Source organism: Macaca nemestrina, chromosome 6 (genome assembly GCF_043159975.1).
Source record: "Macaca nemestrina isolate mMacNem1 chromosome 6, mMacNem.hap1, whole genome shotgun sequence".
Lineage (NCBI taxonomy): Eukaryota > Metazoa > Chordata > Mammalia > Primates > Cercopithecidae > Macaca > Macaca nemestrina.
Genome location: NC_092130.1, coordinates 87,449,580 through 87,470,441, shown reverse-complemented (window position 1 = coordinate 87,470,441; position 20,862 = coordinate 87,449,580). Strand labels below are relative to the sequence as shown.

Below are 20,862 nucleotides of genomic sequence, written 5' to 3'. Positions count from 1 at the left end.
GCTGTTATACAGGCTGAAAGAGGTTTCCTCACTATGCAAATGTCCTCCATCATTAATGCCTCTTTAATAAAAACTCTTCTCAAAGCCGCTGTACTTCCAAAGGAAGCTGCAGTCATTCATTGCAAGGGCCATCAAAAGGCGTCAGATCCCACTGCTCAGGGTAACACTTATACTGATAAGGCAGCTAAAAAGCAGCTTGCGTTCCAACTTCTGTCCCTCATGGCCCGTTTTTCTCCTCCTCATCGGTCACCCCCACTACTTGGACTGAGCCTGCCTCTTAGAACCTCTCATTTCCTTTCCATCTTGAAATCTATCATCAAGGAAATCACTTCTCAGTGTTCCATCTGCTATTCTACTACTCCTCAGGGAGTGTTCAGGCCCCCTCCCTTCCTGACACACAAATCTTGGGGATTTGTCCCTGCACAGGACTGGCAAATTTACTTTACTCACATGCCCCGAGTCAGGAAACCGAAAAACCTCTTGGTCTGGGTAGATACTTTCAGTGGATGGGTAGACGCCTTTCCCACAGGGTCTGAGAAGGCCAACGCGGTCATTTCTTCTCTTCTGTCAGACATAATTCCTCGGTTTGGCCTTCCCACCTCTATACAGTCCGATAACAGCCCGGCCTTTACTAGTCAAATCACCCAAGCAGTTTCTTAGGCTCTTGGTACTCAGTGAAAACTTCATACCCCTTACTATCCTCAATCTTCAGGAAAGGTAGAATGGTCTTTTAAAAACACCTCACCAAGCTCAGCCTCCAACTAAAAAAGGAGGACTCTGTCAAGGATAGAGCCCCAAAACTCGCCAACCAAGCAAATAATTATGTTGCACTCCCTTGGACATTCTGTAATTGGATGTCTTGGGTACTCCCAATTCTTAGTCCTTTAATACCCGTTTTTCTCCCTCTCTTATTTGGACCTTGTGTCTTTCGTTTAGTTTCTCAATGCATACAAAACTGCATCCAGGCCATCACCAATAATTCTATACAACAAATGCTCCTTCTAAACCCTACAATATCATCCCTTACCCCAAAATCTTTCTTCAGTTGAATCTCTGCCACTGTAGGTTCCCACGCCACCCCTAATCCTGCTTGAAGCAGCCCTGAGAAACATCGCCCATTATCTCTCCATACCACCCCCAAAATTTTTCGTTGCTCTAATCCTTCACTATTTTGTTTTGCTTTTCTTATTAATATAAGAAGACAGGAAAGAACCACATCTATGCCAGACATCAACACCCAACTCTTAACCACTACAGAATCAGTCCAATGCAAAGCAAGGTAAACTTTAAACAGGGAGACAACACCAGTAATGGTTTAGTAAATATGGTAGTAAATTAGACCATAGCTAGTGTCAGGCCTCTAAGCCCAAGCTAAGCCATCATATCCCCTGTGACCTACACGTATACATCCACATGGCCTGAAGCAACTGAAGATCCACAAAAGAAGTGAAAATAGCCTTAACTGATGACATTCCACCACTGAGATTTGTTTCTGCCCCACCCTAACTGATCAATGTACTTTGTCATCTCCCCCACCCTTAAGAAGGTTCTTTGTAATTCTCCCCCACCCTTAAGAAGTTTCTTTGTAATTCTCCCCACACTTGAGAATGTACTTCCTGAGATCCACCCCCTGCCTGCAAAACATTGCTCCTAACTCCACCACCCCTCCCAAAACCTGTGAGAACTAATGATAATCCTACCACCCTTTGCTGATTCTCTTTTCAGACTCAGCCCACCTGCACCCAGGTGAAATAAACAGCCTTGTTGCTCACACAAGGCCTGTTTGGTGGTCTCTTCACATAGACACGTGAGACAGCTAGAAAGTAGGCATAGACATCTGAGCTCTTTCAGCAAGAAGCCACCCATTTTAGAGGACAGAAGGGAATGAAAGTTGTAGTTGCTAAAGCCTAAAATGGGTAAGTGATTCTCCAGAGTCTTCTATTGTTGGAAATGGATCAGTAGAAAACAAATTCTAATCCTCAAATTCCACCTGCTGGGTCACTATGGACTGACATTATCTTAGTTTCACCAAAGGGAGGAGGGAGGAAAGAGGGGAAACGGTTGGAGTACTGGGTACACAATGCTCCCTGAGTCCAGATCAAAAGACTTTAAATGAGATAGATCCAAATGTCTCAATGAGGCAGTCCTACGCTATTCTAGTTCTCTATTTCAGTTTACATAGCCACTCATATTGATACACCTAATTTTGCATTACCTAACAGGCCAACTGAAATATGGTTTCTATTTTTATAAATCAATGTTAATAAACTGCTTTCTTTCACTGTTTCTCTGTTCAACTCCAGAAAAGAGGCAAAAACCAGTGTTTTTAGACATTAGACAAACCTCTGGAGATTCCTGAGACCCTTGCAGGGGACCTGCGAGGTCTCAATTATTTCATTATAATATTGAGATATTGTCTATTTCACTGTATTGACATTTGCATTAACCATTAAAAAGCAATGAAGAATAAAACTGCCCGTGACTTAGCACCTATGAAGGCAGTGACACCAAACTATACTAATAGTCATATTATTTACTGCCACATATGGGGGTGGAAGTAGAGGTTGGAGGGAAGCCAACTACACATAAATGTCAATGAAGAGTAAAATTTACCTCTGTTAAATCTCAATCCATGAGTATATATCTGTTTAATATTATGAGTGACGAAATGAAGGTATACATAAAGCACTTGCATACCAAACTATGCTATGATGATAGTCTGGAGGAAAAGCAGTTGTGCATTTGATAGCGTTTAGAGCTAAAGTAGTTAACTTTCTAATGGAATAGCATTTGTACTTGTAAGACTGATAGACAAATTACGATTATTCAGATTTGGGTAATTTGTAAGGCAATTTCTTGCAAATGAACAAAGTAAGCCTGACAGTCCCATCCAAGAAAAACAACTGATGGTATTTGTGGTCAATGATACAAACTGAACTTTCTTGTTAAAGTTGAAATTTTGGGAAACTTTTATCATCCCTGATAACTTTGAGAGTTTTTAATTCTTTTTTTTTTTTTTTGAGACGGAGTCTTGCTCTGTCGCCCAGGCTGGAGTGTAGTGGCTGGATCTCAGCTCACTGCAAGCTCCGCCTCCCGGGTTTACGCCATTCTCCTGTCTCAGCCTCCCAAGTAGCTGGGACTGTAGGCACCCGCCACCATGCCCGGCTAGTTTTTTTTTAATTTTTTTAGTAGAGACGGGGTTTCACTGTGTTAGCCAGGATGGTCTCGATCTCTTGACCTCATGATCCACCCGTCTCGGCCTCCCAAAGTGCTGAGATTACAGGCTTGAGCCACCCTGCCTGGCCAATTCTTAAAACTTTTCTGATGATACTGGTAGTAATATTAATGGGTAGGATTTTTTTATACTGCGTAATAAGAGGTGCCAACATTTAGATGATTTATGTAACTAAGTGAAACAATCTTTTCCAAATGACCAATGTATGATGTTACAAAATCATATATGGGTAAAAGATCCATTCAAAGTACAAGACAGACCAATGGATTTTTATGAGTATAAAACGTGTTCTAGACTACATACTGCAACTAATCTTTAAGAAGTAACTTCCTTGTGAGTGTGGGTATAGCATCAAAGAATATACAAAACTATCTGAAAAAGGTATAAATAGACCTTTCTTTTACAATTGCATATCTGTTTGAGGCTGAGTTTTCTTCAAAAACATCAATGAAGACAACATATTATAAGAGAGGAAATACAGAAACAAGTGTAAGAATTCAGCTGTCTTCTATTAAGCCAGACATTAAAGAGATTTTCAAAAATGCCATATTTTTCATTTAAAAATATAGTTATTTCTCATAAAATGCTATTTGTCATCATGTAATAGATTTATTGTTATTTTAAAAGAAATATGTTAAAATATTCTCATTTTTAATTCCTTTCAATAGTAAACATCAATAGATATAACCCATATAAACAATAACCCCATAGTGACCTTAATAAAGTTAAACATAAGTCAGTGCGAAAAGACCTTACTCTGCCATAATTCTTCCCATGTTTCCTATGGGAAAGGAGGTAGGGAGGGATGAGAAAGGAATATTTTTTTTTTCTTTTTTGGGGGAACCGAGTCTCGGTCTGTCGCCCAGGCTGGAGTGTAGTGGCGTGACCTCGACTCACTGCAACCTCTGCCTCCCTGGTTCAAGCAATTTTCTTGCCTCAGCCTCCAGAGTAGCCGGGACTATAGGCATGCACCACCACGCCCGGCTATTTTTGTATTTTTAGTAGAGACAGTGTTTCACCATATTGGCCACTATGTTGGCCATGCTGGTCTTGAACCCCTGACTTCAAGTGACCTGCCTGCCTTAGCCTCCCAAAGTGCTGGGATTACAGGCGTGAGCCACTGTGCCCAGCCCCACTGGTTGTTTTCATACACATTAATTTATATCATTTATTCCTTATAGAAGTCTAACAGATATGATTATCCCTAATTTCTAGATGTAGGAACTGAAACAGTGATTTTTGCCTAAAGTCACAAGCAAAAAAATTAAGATTATAGTATGTATTTGATTCTGAAGTTCTTACTCTTTTTACCATATCATATGTGTGACAGACCCCCCCGCCACCACCCCAACTGGTCAATGTCCAACAAAAACTCATAAATTCAGAGATATGGTCTTTATCATCATTTTTGTTTGAAATCCAAAGGTCTAATTCTTGAACTGATTTCTATTTCTTCATTATTGGCTTGTTTTACCAAATCCAATGAAGGTTGGGTACACTTAACAATGGCTGATAATTGAGCTTACAACACAATGTACTAATTTTCCAGTGTCAGCACACTTCAGTATAATATTCGAGTTCTTGCAATCTCATGCTACTCAACATCAAAGGGTAGATTTATACAAATAGGCAAAGGTCTGTCTTCATCGGTTCATGTAAACAAATAATATTCTTTAATCAAACCTTTATTTTAAAAATCTCCTGTGTGTCAGGCATGGTGGCGTGTACCTGTAGTCCCAGCTACTTGGAAGGCTGAGGCAGGAGGACTGTTTGAGGCCAGGAGTTCTACACTGCAGTAAGCTATGATGTCATCACTGCCTTCTAGCCTGTGTGACAGAGTAAGATCCTGTCTCAAAAAAAAAAAAAAAAAAAGGAAAGAAAGGAAAGGGCAGGAGAAGGGGAAGGAAAAGGGAAAGGGAAAGGAGAAAAAAAATCTACTGTGTTTACTAGGCTTTGCAAATATAAAACATGACAATATAAAGGTTAATTTCTGGTGATTAAAAACAGAATTATGGCCCTTTAAAGGTTTTAAAATTAATCAGGCTTGATCATAGTTTCCCTTTTAAATGAAAACTCTAAAATGAAGAAACAGGTATGCTTTGGTGAACAGTTAATGGTTATATTTTAAGACTGCCTCATTGAATTGTTAGAAAATGCATGTAATAGTGATCTTGTCAGGTGGGAGCCCCTCCTCTCCTGGCCTCATATGGAGGCACTTCAGCTAGAGTTAACACTCTTAGTTTCTCTCCCCATATCCCATTCTTTCTTTCCCTCAGGAAGAATATGACTTATCTGATTAGCACATTTAGGAAAAGAAACTGAACATGCTCAGCTCAGCTCTTCAGGGCATCTTTCAAGTAGGTTGCAGAAAGGATGAATTCTAGTTTACTTTCCACCACATGAAAGGCAAAGGGAATATTTGCAGGATAAGGGGAAAATTCATTTTTGGGGGAATATATCAGGAAGTCCATTAGCTACAGATCTAAATGAAATTTTCCAGTTGAACTATATCAATTATTAATGCTGGTGTTTTGTTTCCTTTTGTCTGATTCCTATGTAATATTGCTCACTGAGTTCCAAACTGCGGAGTGTAGCACTGAGGTATTATTTTGGAACAATGTTGTACTGTAATACAAAAACATATTTGGTCTTTGTCCCTGGTTCCTGGAATAGAGCTCCTAAAATGCTTGAAATTTCATGAGTCATAAAGTGTCTTTTGTTATTCATGACAATCCCCTGAAAAAAACCCATCACTGAGTTTATGCTAATGAGGTGACTTAGACTGGGGCCTTTAGATAGCCTCAGGACGGGACTGGCCACCAGAAAGACCCAATGATTAGAGGGTACTTTCAGCCTCGCCCACTGGCATCCAGGAAGGGGAGAGCTTCCAGGTTAGTAAACACACTGATGTGCTGCTGGGAGGGTGGCAGCTGAGAGACGGGATGGAAGCTCAGGGTGCCCTTTCCCACATACCTTGCTGAATGCATTCCTTCCATTTGATTGTCCCTAAGTTGCATCCTTTATAATAAACTGGTAAACGTAAGTATTTTCCTGAGCTCTGGGAGTCATTGTAGAAAGTTATGGAAACTGAGGAGGTGGTAGCGGGATCCCCTAATCTATATTCAGTTGGTCAGAAGTATGAGTGGCTCCTCCAGGACTTGTGACTGGTGTCTGAAATAGGGGCAGTCTTGTGAAACTGAACTCTTTAGGGAGATAATGCCAGAACTGAACTGAACTAGTAGACACTCAACAGAAATTGAAGAATTGGCTGGCATCAGAGAAAACACCCCAGAAAGATACTGGAAGGTACAAGGGCCAGGGACCTTAAGAATTGGATTAGTTCTCAACTGAATCTCAACGTGAGAAATGATGTTATTTATGTTATTTATTAGTCCTAAAGCCAGATGTGTGCCAGATGCTATGTTTGCTTTACATATATTATTATTATTTAGAGATGAAGTCTTGCTATATCAGGTTTGAGTTTTGCTAGACTCAAACTCCTAGGCTCAAGAGATGCTCCCACCTCAGCCTCCTGAGTAGCTGGGACTAGAGCCATACACTATGGCACCTGGCTACACATATTTTAATATCATTCTACTTTTCAGACAAAAACTCAAGTGCAGTGGTGTTAACTGGAAGTCACACTATATTAAATGAAAGAGCTGGAATTCAAACACAGGTCTATCGGATTGCTTTTTTTTTTTGAGACAGTCTTGCTCTGTCACCCAGGGTGGAGTGTGGTGGTGTGATCTCAGCTCACTGCAACCTCTGCCACCTAGGTTCAAGTGACTCTCCTGCCTCAACCTCCCGAGTAGCTGGAATTACAGGTGCCCACCACCATGCCTGGCTAGTTTTTGTATTTTTAGTAGCGATGGGGTTTCACCATGTTGCCCAGGCTGGTCTTGAACTCCTGACCTCAGGCAATCTACCCACCTTGGCCTCCCAAAGTGCTGGGATTACAGGTGTGAGCCCAAAACCCAGCCTTGGACTGTATTTTTAACCTCATCTCCATACTGTATCTCTATAATGATATGATTCTGAATGTTATTCATACACTAAAACGGGAAATAAAAATAATTATTCTCACAATTTGCCTTAAATGACTATGAGCTTTAAGTTGATATAGAAAAATACAAATGCCTTGGAATGTATTATAGAAAACATTTACAATAATACATTTTTATGCTGATTATTAAGATACTAACTAAGCCTCTTTTTCTTCTTTCCAGTTATATTTTAAAAGACCTGGGGGCAAAAAACAAAAAAGAGACTTAAGATAGAGTTAATTGGGGTACACAAGTTTCTAAGGGAAGAAAAATCCTATATGAACAGCAGCAGCCCCTTGTGGTCTAAGGGGAAAAATAGTGTATCTGTAGTTATGGGGGGTGAAAATATGTTTTTATAAAGAATATATGTACATATTTAGCCATTTGACTCACTTCTCAACCCAACACATTAAAAAACAGATGCTTTAAAAAGTGATCTATTGCCAAGATGCTTGTTAAAATTTTATCAGTTGAAATATTAAAATTCATTATGAATTAATTAACACATTATACAGAAATAAAATGTTTTTGTTTCATCATTTTACAAAGTACTCTAACCAGTGGTGATTAACACTGGGAATTTTGTGTGTCTTGATATGTGTTGCTCAAAAAGAAACTAAATTTATAGGATTACCACTAAATTGATGACATTTTCTGTCTTCACTCTTGAATTCTGTTGGCAGATGTTTTTGAGAACAAAAAATTCCATCTTATTACAAAACATATTAAGCAGGTTTTCCTGCCAGGCAAGTCTGACATGATGTTTATTGCCTAGACCAAATCAATCCCCCTAATAAGCCATAATATATGCTAGCAAGTACACTATTTCATAGTTAAGAAAACTTGCGACATGAAACAGAAAGTTCTTTGATCTCTCATGCTCTGCTCCTAATGTCTCAGAAAAATGCTACATAATCTACTAGTTAGTCATATCTATTTATACTCAGTAAGTAAAATAAAATTATACTTTGCTAATCTTAAACTTTTAGGCCCAAATGCTACTTTACTTTTGCCTGTGTATAGTAGATATTTGCAAAAATTTGAAAGGAGACTGGCTATTTACAAGATACTAGAAAAAAGAAAATCCAAATACTTGAATATACTGGGAAAATGAAATAGTTCCAGAAATTAAACAATCATTGTTTGTAATACCAATAAATTGAACTTGATTGCTAAAACACTAGACAGAAATGACTTCAGTGGCATTTGCACAGAAGAGATTCAGAACTGTGAACATACCCAAGTCAGAACATCAAAAACATATTTTTGGAAAGAAAGCTTTAGTTTATCAGAGTTGGCTGTTTCTAAACAACTGCAAAAACTCACATGAATGCTGAAAAAAATCAATCAGAAAACTAGGCAACACAAATATCTTACATATTAAAGAATAAGATTTTTGATGGATGTCAACAAATAATTGATAAATATTTAAGTATCACTATGTGCAATTCCAGGCTCTGCTGATTCCTATTCTGTAAATGTCTCACATTTGGATTTTTTATTTTGTGTCCATGTAATTCTCTTCCCCTCTATCCTCGGCATCTGTTTTAGCTTTCTTTCACGTGCTGGGTCTAATTCCTCTCCTTTCTTTCCCATCAGCAGAGTCCACGAATAAGTCTCACTTTAGGAAAGAGATGTTCAAGCACTTCCAACCCAGCATTAGACAGACAACTTTTGCCTATACTCTACACATAGTCTCTAAAATTCTATTAACTGACCTTCCTTGATTTACTTGTCCTCTTATGCTCCAGTTTGATACCAGAATAACTTTCATTCCTATGCTGTAGGTTACTTTATCTAGGTATCTCTTAGGCCTAATCTTTTTGCTTTGGTCTCCATCTAAGGGATTAAATTCTAGTATCAGTTCCTGACTCCCTCATAATATGCTCTATACTAATGCAAAAAGCAGCACATACCTGCTTTTAACGATTGACATGTAATGCCAAAATATATAAAGCATGCTCAAAGATCTAAAAGATTATGGGGAGATCTAGTGGAGAGGCATGAAAATAATTGCTAATATTAATTAAATTATTAGACAAAAATACAAGAGACATATCAAGATAGTATCTGGTAAATTCCATGTAAATTAGCTAATTATTATAAATTCCATGAGTCTCAGTAAGGAGAGGTCATTGGTTATAGTGAGAGGAAGAGGTAGAATTTCAGCTAGGCACTTACAACGTAGGTTATTAAGTGGACAGAACTTTGGATTCAGGAAATAACAGGAATTGAAGTTACAGATTCCATAAAGCACAAAGTTTGTACAGGGTAGAGTAACCCCAGCAGCCTGGCTGTACTCTTAAGAGCAAATGTGTAACACAGAAATTGCAATGGGTCAGGTTGAAACATTTCCATTTTCATCCATAATTTTAGCAGTATAATGACATAGCTAAAAAGGAAAAAATAATATTCTACTTTTATATATTCAGATGAAAATATATAGTTCAAGGTATCAAATAATGACCTTCTATCATTAATTTTTGGATTGTAATCACAGCTACTGGATTGAGTGGGAAGTCAACAATTGTAGTGCTGTTTGACTCTTTGTTTTGGTTTGTTGGAATGTTTCCTCATAGAAAATCAAGTTGCATACTTTAATAATGCAGGACATATTTCAAAAAGTAGTAGTTGCAGTGTGGGGTTTTAATCCTGACTCTACCACCTTACTTAAAATTTCTTGTGGAAGATCTGCTCTACAAATATTTATTATGAAGGCTCTGTTCTAGGCTCTGGGATACAGTAGTGAGCAAAACAGACTAAGTACACGCCCTCATGAAGCTTATATTAAGAGCTATGTGACCTTTGAAAAATCACTCAAAGGTGTGTGTGTTTATGGTACAAACAGGCTTTCTTAGTTGCAATGGAAAGTGGCAGAGGGGAGGATATGATAGCTCCTGCTCCTGGGGCAGGGTTCCCAGACTGAGTTTCCATCCCTCCAAAAGCTAAAAATTTTTGACCCACAATCTGATCTGTAAATTTGGATCAGTATTAGTATACTATTTGTAGAGAATATATAAATATACATACATATTTATATAAATACTTACATTTATACATATAAATTGTTTGTAAACATTTAATAGAGTCCATTAAATAATACCTGGTCAAAAATCTATCTTTGTCATCAAATGTTGTTTACTATATTGTATCATACATTTACTATACATGGCTTCATTTTCAAATTTCAGATACATATTTTGTTTTCAATCTACAGAACAATGTGGTAAAGAAGAAAGAGGGGAAGAATCTACAGTAATTACAAGTAGATTTATTATCTACCATTTACTAGCTTTGTGATCCTAGACAAACATCTGTGTATTAGTTTCCAACTATAAAATCAGGACGAAATGATGTGATTCATCTACTTATTAGGCTATCACAAAGAATAGAAGATAATTTCAAATTGTAAATTGGTAAGAAGTATATAAATAAAAGTTAATTTAGTTCCATCATATAAGATGTTTTGTGTCTGAAAATTACAAATACTTGGTATTGGGAGATACATAGAGAGAAGAAGAGCACTAATATAAGTCATTTCTAGAGTGGATCAAAATTACTAAGGAATTAATACACCTTACACAAAAAGAATCATTCTTCTCTTTCCCACTACAGGGCCAAACCTTACTATCTAGAAGTATCTTTGAAGAGTGTCAGCATATCTCTGCTATTTTGCAAAATTCCAGAATATTTTAAGAGAAATGATGTTTACTACGAAAAAACATTTCATAACTAAGACCATCGATACAAAGTTGTATTATGTGTTTGGGCCTATTTTTGTCTTTTGGTGCTTCTGGTGGGAACCTGAATTGATGAATGAAATGCGACAAAGAGGCAAAAAGACTTAGAAAAGAGGGAAAAATGACGGGAGTTTAAAAAAGAGAAAATAATTAAAAAGAAAACAAAAGGAAAGAAAGCAGGTCTCAACAATGAAGCAACATAAAAAGAATGTTGTTTCCTTGGTATAAGAAAAAATAGATGCGAGGATAAACCAAGCAGATGTGAAAAACAGAATAAAGAAAATGCATGCATACAAGAGAACAAAAGAAAAAAAGCAAAGCAATGGTCACAAGACAAAGAGAAAATAGGAAGAAAAAAACTTACGGGACAGATGTCTGATATCTGAGATATATGCTTAATCTGTACATGTCATAGGCAAAAAATTGTTTAAGAAGAAATAAACTTAATATACAATACCATTTTGTTTGCATTTGACATAAACAAGTAGGTACACATTATAATTTCAAAAGCCTTATATAATTCATTTCTGAAACCTGGATATCAGAGGTAATCTTTTAAAAGTTTTAACCTGTCATAAGATGGTGGTTCACAGACTGGATCATATAGAAGAAAGCGTAGTACAACTGATAGAGAAGACGGTAACATCATGACCCCAATGTAATCATATAAAAGAAAGGGGGTGATATAACCGCATTGGAACAAACAAGCTACGTATTGCTTCCAAATATAATAAGTGTTCTTGCTTTTCAAATAATATATTAAATAGTGAGATGCTTTCTAAAAATTTAAATATTATAATCTGCTTGATTCATTATATGAACTGCTTTGAGAATTCTTTGTCAGGATACATTTTTGGGGTCTTGAGAATATATATGCTGTTTTCACCACTGCTTAACTGTCATAGCTTACTCAACAGACTGACCTACAAATAAAATGTTTTGAATGTTTAAAGTACAATTCCAAAAAGTAGAGTGATTATGCCATGAACTAGAATAAGATAGAAAATAAAAACTTAGAAAGCAATATATTTCCCCTAAAAGGTGGTAGGAAACATTTTATTAATGATCTTCTTAAAGTAAATGTAAAAATAGCTCAAGTTGAATAATTTGAAATGTTAATACTATCCTATGGTATAATTTATAAAATGTTATTTTCTCTATGTTTAAATGTTCTGAATTGCTCACTTTTGAGGACTATTTCAATATACTATTTTTCTTAACCAGCAGCATTTTCGATATGCTTTACTATTAAACTTCTAGCATCCATAATAATGGCTTTGAAAATTGACAAATATCTCATATATATAATTTACAGTATGTATGTCAAGCTTCTGAATATGTCCAAGTGTAAATAAAATTGTTTGTGCCCCCTACAGAATTAGAAATCCTTGGGTAGCACTGCTGTAATGATCACATACTGATAGTACTACAAAGTGCAGAAGTTCACTGGGTGGGACAAGAGAAACAGACAGAGTTCCCTCATTACACTATCCCTACATTATTTTAGCTCAAGTATTTATTAAGATATTAATTACTCTTTCTCCCTCTATCTGCTTTTAGACATTAGGCTGAGACACTGTAGATAGTTGCTCATCGTAAAACAATGCATTATCTAGTAAACCTTACCCCCCAAGATGAATGTTTTGTATGGAGCATTATTAATTCAGCAGGTTATATGCCTTAGAATTGTTAGGCTACATATACTCTCTCTTATGGACAACATAATGGCATGTTATGCTGTTTTAAAGATATGCTATGTTTCCTTAAAGAAACAGCATGTTTGGAAATTGAACTGGCAAGTTTTCTGCCTTCTGCATCCATCACAATAAAATTATCTTAGAAAATTTTTCTTGGGGTAGTGTATGACACAAAAGGAAGTAGAATTTGCATTTGTGACTTCTATAAAATGTCACACTGAAATAAGAATGAAGTATTTTATACCTCTGAATTAAAAAACCCATTTAATCCAAGTAGACAGCCATGGGAAATAAATGATGAAAAATAAAAAAATTAATACTTTCTTTAAGAAAAACAAAACAATCTATATAAAATAAAATGTACACAAGGTAAAGAAAATAGTAAAGGAAAGTAGTGGTCTCACTCACTCTGATATACAATTGCATCATTTCTTTTTCTCTTTGGGGGTTACGATACTTCTCATAGAAATCACGTCGCTTCTTTGTTTCTTTAGAAACTTTATCTTTTCTTTCCCGTTTTTCTGCTGGTTCATCTGAACTATCAGATGATGACTGTACATGTATCTTCGGCTTTTCTACTTCAATATAGTTTTCATTGGGATTTAGTACTATAACTCCATATCCTTCCTGTTTTGAAACGAAAGAAGGTAGCATAATTTAAATCTTATAATCCATTTCAATTTTCAAAAAAGTTCTTAATTGCTTCAGACTAAGCAATTTTTATATAGTTGCATATTCATTAAAATACTCCTTTAGGCAGGATTATGATTTTATTTTTTTCAAAAGAAAGTCATTTAAAATTGTTTGCTTTTATTGTGTATACAAATAAGCATTTATTATTTAAAAGAACAAAAAACATAATTGCAACATAAAGATTATAAAGCTTAAATTAAAAAACTAATTCAGATCTCTCAGAACCCAAAAAATGATTGAAATAAATTAGCAAATAACAAGTATACTTTCAAATTATATTAATATTTATACTATCTGTTTCGAGAAAACAACCTCTGAAATTGAAGTTCACAATTCAAACTGCATTTTTTTGTCTATTTTTCTTTACAATGGCCCTTTAATGAGCATTTTTTATTTGTCTGAGCAGTTAAAAAGGAATAAATCTGATTTAACATTCCAAAACCACCCATATCTACATTATTATAAACACATAACATCTACCTGTGTACCTTGAATTTTATTCACTTCTTTTCTTACAGGAGGCCAGAAAAATCATAAAGCAAAATAAGCCACTGTCTTACTATAATGTATGGAAACAAGTCTTTAATCTTAAAATTTCTTTCATTTTTCAATCTACCATAAAAATTCTCTTTATTAAAAACTACAACCAGGAAATAAGCAAAGTTCCAAAGTTAAAAAATACAGCTTGTTGAGCTATTAAGGCTTTTTTTTTTTTTTTTTTTAATTTGTAAAACATATATTTTCCTGTCTTATTTCTTTCTAGCCTGGCAAACATTTCTGTGGTTATAATTAAGAAAACATTTGATATTTATATTATGTTTAATAGAATAAGCTAACCATGAGAAAATATAGAGAGGGATAAACAATAACCACTGACAAGCATGGGTAACACAAATTTTTGAAGCTATTATATATCTTGTCTTTTCTATTCAATTACGTGTTGTGAGGTCCCAATTATGTCCTTGTAAAATACTATAAGGTCATATTTAAAAGATGTACGATATTATAATAAAAACATAAGAGCTACAGAAAATAGCTCATAAAATCTATTTATTAGAAAATCTATTTAATAGAAAATAAAACTTATAAAATATCCTTACTTATATATAGTTTTTCAAGACAGTAACTGTAGAATCTTCAACTTGAAGTTTAAATTTTAAATTCTTTTTCTGCCAAACCAACCATAAGATGATTTTAAAAAACTGACAGCAGTTAATAGTAAACCAGTGTTAGCATAGACTCAATTATCTTATTTTAAAATATGCTGCATTGCTGCACATGGTTGGTTTTTTTAAACAGTTGACTTCACAAACTACTTACAAACTTCTTTGGAATTGTCTTCTGTTTTTTCCTCCACTCGGATGACATTATTGTCTAAAATCATTATTTGGTTTGGAAATTTTCAAGATCACTGAAGTTCTGATTTTAATGATAGGACTATTAATTAAGATATAGTCATCTTACATATATGAAAACTATATAATAATATATAGCAAACTGATTTACAAAACATCACCCATTCTTCAACAGATGTTCAAATAAAACTTTTAGAATAATGCTTCTTTCACAAAAGGCTAATAAAACACTTTACAAATTTTGTAATTTAAACATTCTACATCAAAGCAAAAGAGAATTTTTTTTAAAGTTTCTTAGCTCTAAGTCAAAAGTTTTACCAACAAAAGATATTTTATTTGGTCCTGCTTTATTCTAATCTGTACAGCTATTCAAAAGTCTTGTAATTCATTGTGGTCACTGTCAGGTAGACAGATTGTCACTTGGTGATTTTCTACAGTTGGACACACTTGACTAGTTATTAAAATCACATTTGAAGGACGTTCCTACCCCTCTTCCTTGTGCCTCTTACAACTTTTCACGCCCTTCTCAAATTTCAGCTATAACTTCTCCTCCCACTAAAAGTAAGTTAAAGAACACTGTTGCACTCTGCTAAACAGGGTGAAATAGAGGCATTCACTACACTGTCTCTGGTGTAAGGAACATAGTCAAAAAAGGTCACCATAGGCCAAAAAGAAAATTGCCTCCTTACTAGATTCTGTACCATGAGTAAGTGGTCTCCTGTCATGTTTCTTCCCTGCCTTCTCTGAGTGAACTGAACTTTAAACACACACACACACACACACACACACACACACACACACACACACCCCACCCTCTCGTACTCAGGCGTTAAAATTAGCAAGACCAAAATAGAATCTTAAAATTAGTAGATATGAAAATAGTGATATACTACATTTTAATGATAATATGAAAAATTTCAAATTCAAAAATCTCACTCAAGGTAAAAGAGTGGGACTTTAATAAATTGATATAATGTGGCATTACCTTTGTATAATGAATAAATCTCAAATAAAGGTAAACTCTTTGAACAAAATTTACAGTCACCAGAATTGTAAAACTATTATCTTATTACTTAATCAATAAAAATAATATTTTCATATCTGGCTTATTTGAGCAGAACTTTAAACTTCAATTTTTAGAAATCATAGATTGAAAAATTATCATGCCTACTTAATTTTAAATAGACTCTGAAATTTGATATGTTCCATCTAAATAAGTATTTTAAAAAGGCATTTACAAATCATCAAAGAAGCAGTATTTGTCTAAGTTATTGATTATGTAACTGAAAATTACATGACTCATTTGTTCAATATCATAAAGGCACAATGTCAATGTTTCACTTAGGCATCAACAGATGAGAAATGATTCTATTTTTAAATCACCACTATATAAATCAATTGAAGATTTATCATTTAGATTTCAACAATGGATGTTTCTATTTAAACACCCAAACTATTTAGAAAATATTTTATCCTTTAGATATTTCAGATTGCCGATTTAATTAATGTGACAACAATCAAGAAACACTCAGGAACATTCTCTGTAGAAATGAGAGCTGATATTAATAAATGTCTTTGTTGCAAATTCAATTACCGTTCTGTAAAAAACTAACATTTACAATTAAAATATTTCTGATAAATTAATGCAGTATTCACGGAGATCATTCATAACCATTTTATAATGAGTAGCAGAAAGCAAGAGTAAGAAAATAAAGTTAACTATCCCACCTATGTGCTCTAACCACAGATATATAGTAAAACTTAATGTTGTCCTTCGTTTCTCTGTCATATGTAACACTGGCAAAAATTTGCTTTATATAAGCTACGAAGATTTTTGCCATGTCAACATCAATATATGGAAATTAAGGAGTCAAAGAAAATAAAGTAAAACAAAGCAAAGACAAAATGTCAGTAAATTTTACTGTTTTAAACTGAGTAACACTGACTTCTTCAAAAATCAGACTAAATACCATTTTAAAAAGTGATTCTTTCCATTCCCAGTAACTCAATCAGTACACAACAAAATTAGTAAGAAGAGATGCTAGTGTGACCTTTCATGAATCTACCCATAAAGTTTTATGAAACTACACAATAATATCAGGCATCAAGTATATGTTAAAAGAAACATGCATTGCTAATCTACTAAGGAAGGCTCCATAACTTACGTTTAGACTCTTAAACATTTTATATTGAAGGATTTCTTTTATATTTAATTATTCCTTAAGTATGCTACATTTCTTATAAGATAAAAAGTTGGGTCATTTCAAATAGACATCGAAACCTTTTCTCTTATCTTTGAAAAGATAAAATGATCAAACCGATTATCTAGCATTCTATAACTAAATAAATAAAACTTCTGGCATCCTTTATAATGATTTATCAAATCAATTCCAATATCCAACATTTCAAAAGACAAAGCATAAATAAAGTTGTTAATTAACTCATGCTTGATCACAGTCTAGTAGAAATTAAGGTGATCAAGAGAATAGATATTGGTAAAAGTAAGCTTTATATCTTTAATTCATCTCATTCCACTTTTATACTTTTGTTGCTATAATTCTACTTTCATTTTCAGACCTGTGTTTACAAGGTATAAACTATGGAATCTTAATCAGAAACCCTTAAACGTTCATTCCTAGACATAGCATTTTATTCAGCACAAGAACTTGTGATTTAAATAGAATACCCAGGTCTTTAGGCCTTCTTTACTTTGAAGTCTGTAGATGCACTTACTAATAAATAATAAATCATTTATCATTCAACCAACAAATGATGGCCTAGGTCAGAGAGGTCTAAAACAAACAGGTGATGCCAAACACAAAGAACCAAAAAGGAAAACTTTGATGGACAAATTATATCAGTACAAATACGCACTTATCAAGAAGATTCTGTAAATAGATAAAATCTTAAAATGCCTGACCGAAACCAGACTTTTGACCCCAAATGAAATCTGATAAAACTGAAGACTTATCCATGTTAATTTACCTAGTCATTACCAATTATAAGAAAAATGGAAAACCGGCAAATTCTACATCTTTTCAAGTATCTTGTGGTTGGCTAAATAAAAAAATCAGCTGAAAGTACTTGGCTCTGCATATTAACCTGACAATACTGCAAGCCACATGTGACCAGAGAGGTCAGGGGTTAGAGTGGAATCCTTTGACCTGTGGAACTATCTGTTTTGGTCTTCAGGCAAGGCTCTGTAAGAGATCATTTTACACAAATTTATCAATCATATTTCTCAAGTTCAGCATTCTATCTGCTTGGTTTGAAAGAAGATAGGTGCTCATCCTCAAGGGAAATGAAACCCAAAGTGCTTTATCTATAAACGACATCTACCCATAGACAAACCACTGTCCATTCATCTTTTCTGAAAGATGTATGTTGTATTTATTCTCATCTTTTTCCAAGAAGGGTATGTATATGTCACTGTTGCAACATCCTAGGTGCAACAGTGAGATGAGGTCATGACAACCAATCAGAAGTCACTAGTGAAGCGTTAAAGTAAACATAGCTGTTGAAGCTGCAGCTCTGCTTGAAAAATGCCCCCTCCATTATTTTAGCAATTTTCTCAAGACGTGACCTGGGACTGAAACGCGTGAAATGTCACTTGACTCCGTTTTGTGTTTCTTCTCAATGTGCATTTAGGTAACAACACTCAACTAATATTTTGTAAAATGTTCTTCACAACCATACTTCAACTTGTAGCTTCATGAATTCTAATTCACGTGTGTGTTCCATGGTATAAAAGTACCATAATGGGGACCAACACAGATTATCCCAGTTAAGTTTCCAACTTCAAATAGCTCATCAAGTTAGTAAAAGAAAACATGCCACAAAAAGTTTTCAGAGGACCACCTGTTGTCTATTATTTTTACATAGCACTTACTCATAAATCATAACACAGGGTAATTAATCAAGCTGTCAAAGAGAAGGTCAAAGGTTATATGGTAGAGTCAGAAGGTCATGCATGGGCTGATAGAGGTCAGGGTCACACCACATTCCTCATTATCAAGTTGGGATGAGAGACGGCCCAAGCAAACAAAAGTGAAAGCAGATGGAGAAGTGAGTGGATAAAAAAAAAAAAAGAAAATTTCACAAACAAAAAGAAAAGTGAAAGAAGACTGTCAGCTGCCTTCAAATAGAGAATAGAAAAGAAATACACTGAAATGTGTTCAAAGGAGCTCAAGAACATAAAGAAACTACAGTTTTATTAATTAAATTAACTGAATATAACTTTTCTTGGCCATTTTATTAGTGCATACTAAGCAATATTAGAAAATACGTGTTTGGCATCTCTGTACCTTCTCCAGTTAGATTAACTAAGGTAAGGCAAAGAGTTCCAAGGATGAAGTATAATTTACAAAAACAAACAAACAAACAAACAAAAAACTTACAATAAGAGTTTTTCCCCCTAATATTGTGTGAGGGTTATAACACAGATGCAGATAGTTTTAAGCCATACAACAGATAAATTCTTGAGTATGACACAAATATACCCATAAACATAAATGTATCATAAAAGTCCTTTTGAATAACAAAACAGTTATAAAATATTCTATTATTACGTTGGCCTGAATTAGATGCAGAATACTGTGCAAAATTAGCTGTCACCCTTTGCTCAAAATCTTTGTTAATCTCATTTTGAATGTTTGCAGCTTTATCAACACATGCATCAATGTCAGCTCCTTGGTTACTGAACCGCTGTAGTTGGAAGAAGATATAATTAAAATGTTTTGGCACAGAAAAGGTGAAATTGTATCTTCCCTTGTTCCCTTAGGAGTCTGTAAAACATGAAGGATATATTGACAAACACACACCCTTGTCTCCAGTTCTGACATGTCAGGTCATCCAAGCACTATTTATTTTAAAACATGCACTTTGCACTTACCCATATTATCACCCACTTCATTTCTAACTTTTCCTGGGTTTTAGAACATTATGTTGCTTAAATTTTGCAAATTTCTCTTCTATTCACAATTTACTTATGGAAGGATTCCATAAATGCACAATAGTACCATTAATACATTTACCATTCATTTTGAGGACAGAAATATGATTTAACACCATAGTCTTGTGAAATCTTTTATATTCTTTGCTTCTCATTCTCACAAAATGACACAAGGGTATACCCACACATTTATACATTAAACTAAAATGAAGTAACAAATTAAAACTGTTGCCCAGTCAATGATATATCAAAATCCCTAAATGAATTTAGGAAATCTAACAGATACCTCTTTATTACATGGTCTAAAGAAGACTTGGATGGGCAGATTGATCTCATTAACTTTACTATTCCTCATGCTAGTTATGCCTGTATGTTTTGAAATGCTGAGTGGAAGTCCAATGTTCTCCTAACTTCTTATTGAACTCTATTATAAAGTTGTGTAAATATAATAGTTCTCAAACATCTCTGGTAGCCACATGGGCTTTCAAAATATTATCACTTTGACCCAATCATATATCATACAAACATATGCTTAAGTTTTTAAGCTAATTATAAAATCTGTTTAACGATTACAGTACCCAAATCATTCTATATTAAATATGCCACCTTTCTCTTTCTTCTTTCAATTAAAATATCATGTGTTTAAATTATTTTCATTGTTTTTTCAAGAATATATCAGTGCCTGTGGTCCTAGAGTCCACTTGCAAGTATGAGGACATAACAAAGAATCCTATTCATTCAGTCAATAATTCATTAAACATCGATATCATACAACAAAAATTTAATAAGCAACTACTATCTACCAAGCACTATGCTAGTTATACTTAAGACTCTACCTGTATCCTAATCTAACAGTCACTTTTCATTTTAAGATATTTTCATTCAGTAGAAAATTTTAAATCCAAATCATATACAAATTCCTAAAATGTCTATATGAGACCATTTCATTTTTCAAAAAAAAGGAAATGTGAAAAGGAAAAAAAGGAGAAAAGAGTAATAATAAAATGCTCCTAAAATCAGGCTAATTAGATTTTCAAGAATGACTAACCTTAAATGGTCAGTTAAGTTTGTGTTAAGAGTGGTACTTAAACTTACTCTGTAACAACGAAAATGTAACGTTTGAGGATGTGTGTTTGTGTCTGTGT

The 20,862-nt window shown here is 34.5% G+C and overlaps 1 protein-coding gene across 21 annotated transcripts in view; it reads right to left on the bottom strand.

The window, feature by feature from the left end:
* ARB2A (ARB2 cotranscriptional regulator A) overlaps positions 1–20,862 on the bottom strand; it is a 481,957-nt gene that overhangs the window by 254,287 nt on the left and 206,808 nt on the right. For 20 of the 21 annotated variants that reach the window (XM_071097861.1, XM_071097857.1, XM_011758778.2 and 17 more), the window contains one exon: positions 13,127–13,345. The exons of the other annotated variant lie outside the window; for it this stretch is intronic. In XM_071097861.1, coding sequence (XP_070953962.1) covers positions 13,127–13,345 — 219 coding nt within the window. The remainder of the gene's footprint in view (positions 1–13,126; positions 13,346–20,862) is intronic. 21 annotated transcript variants of the gene reach the window in all.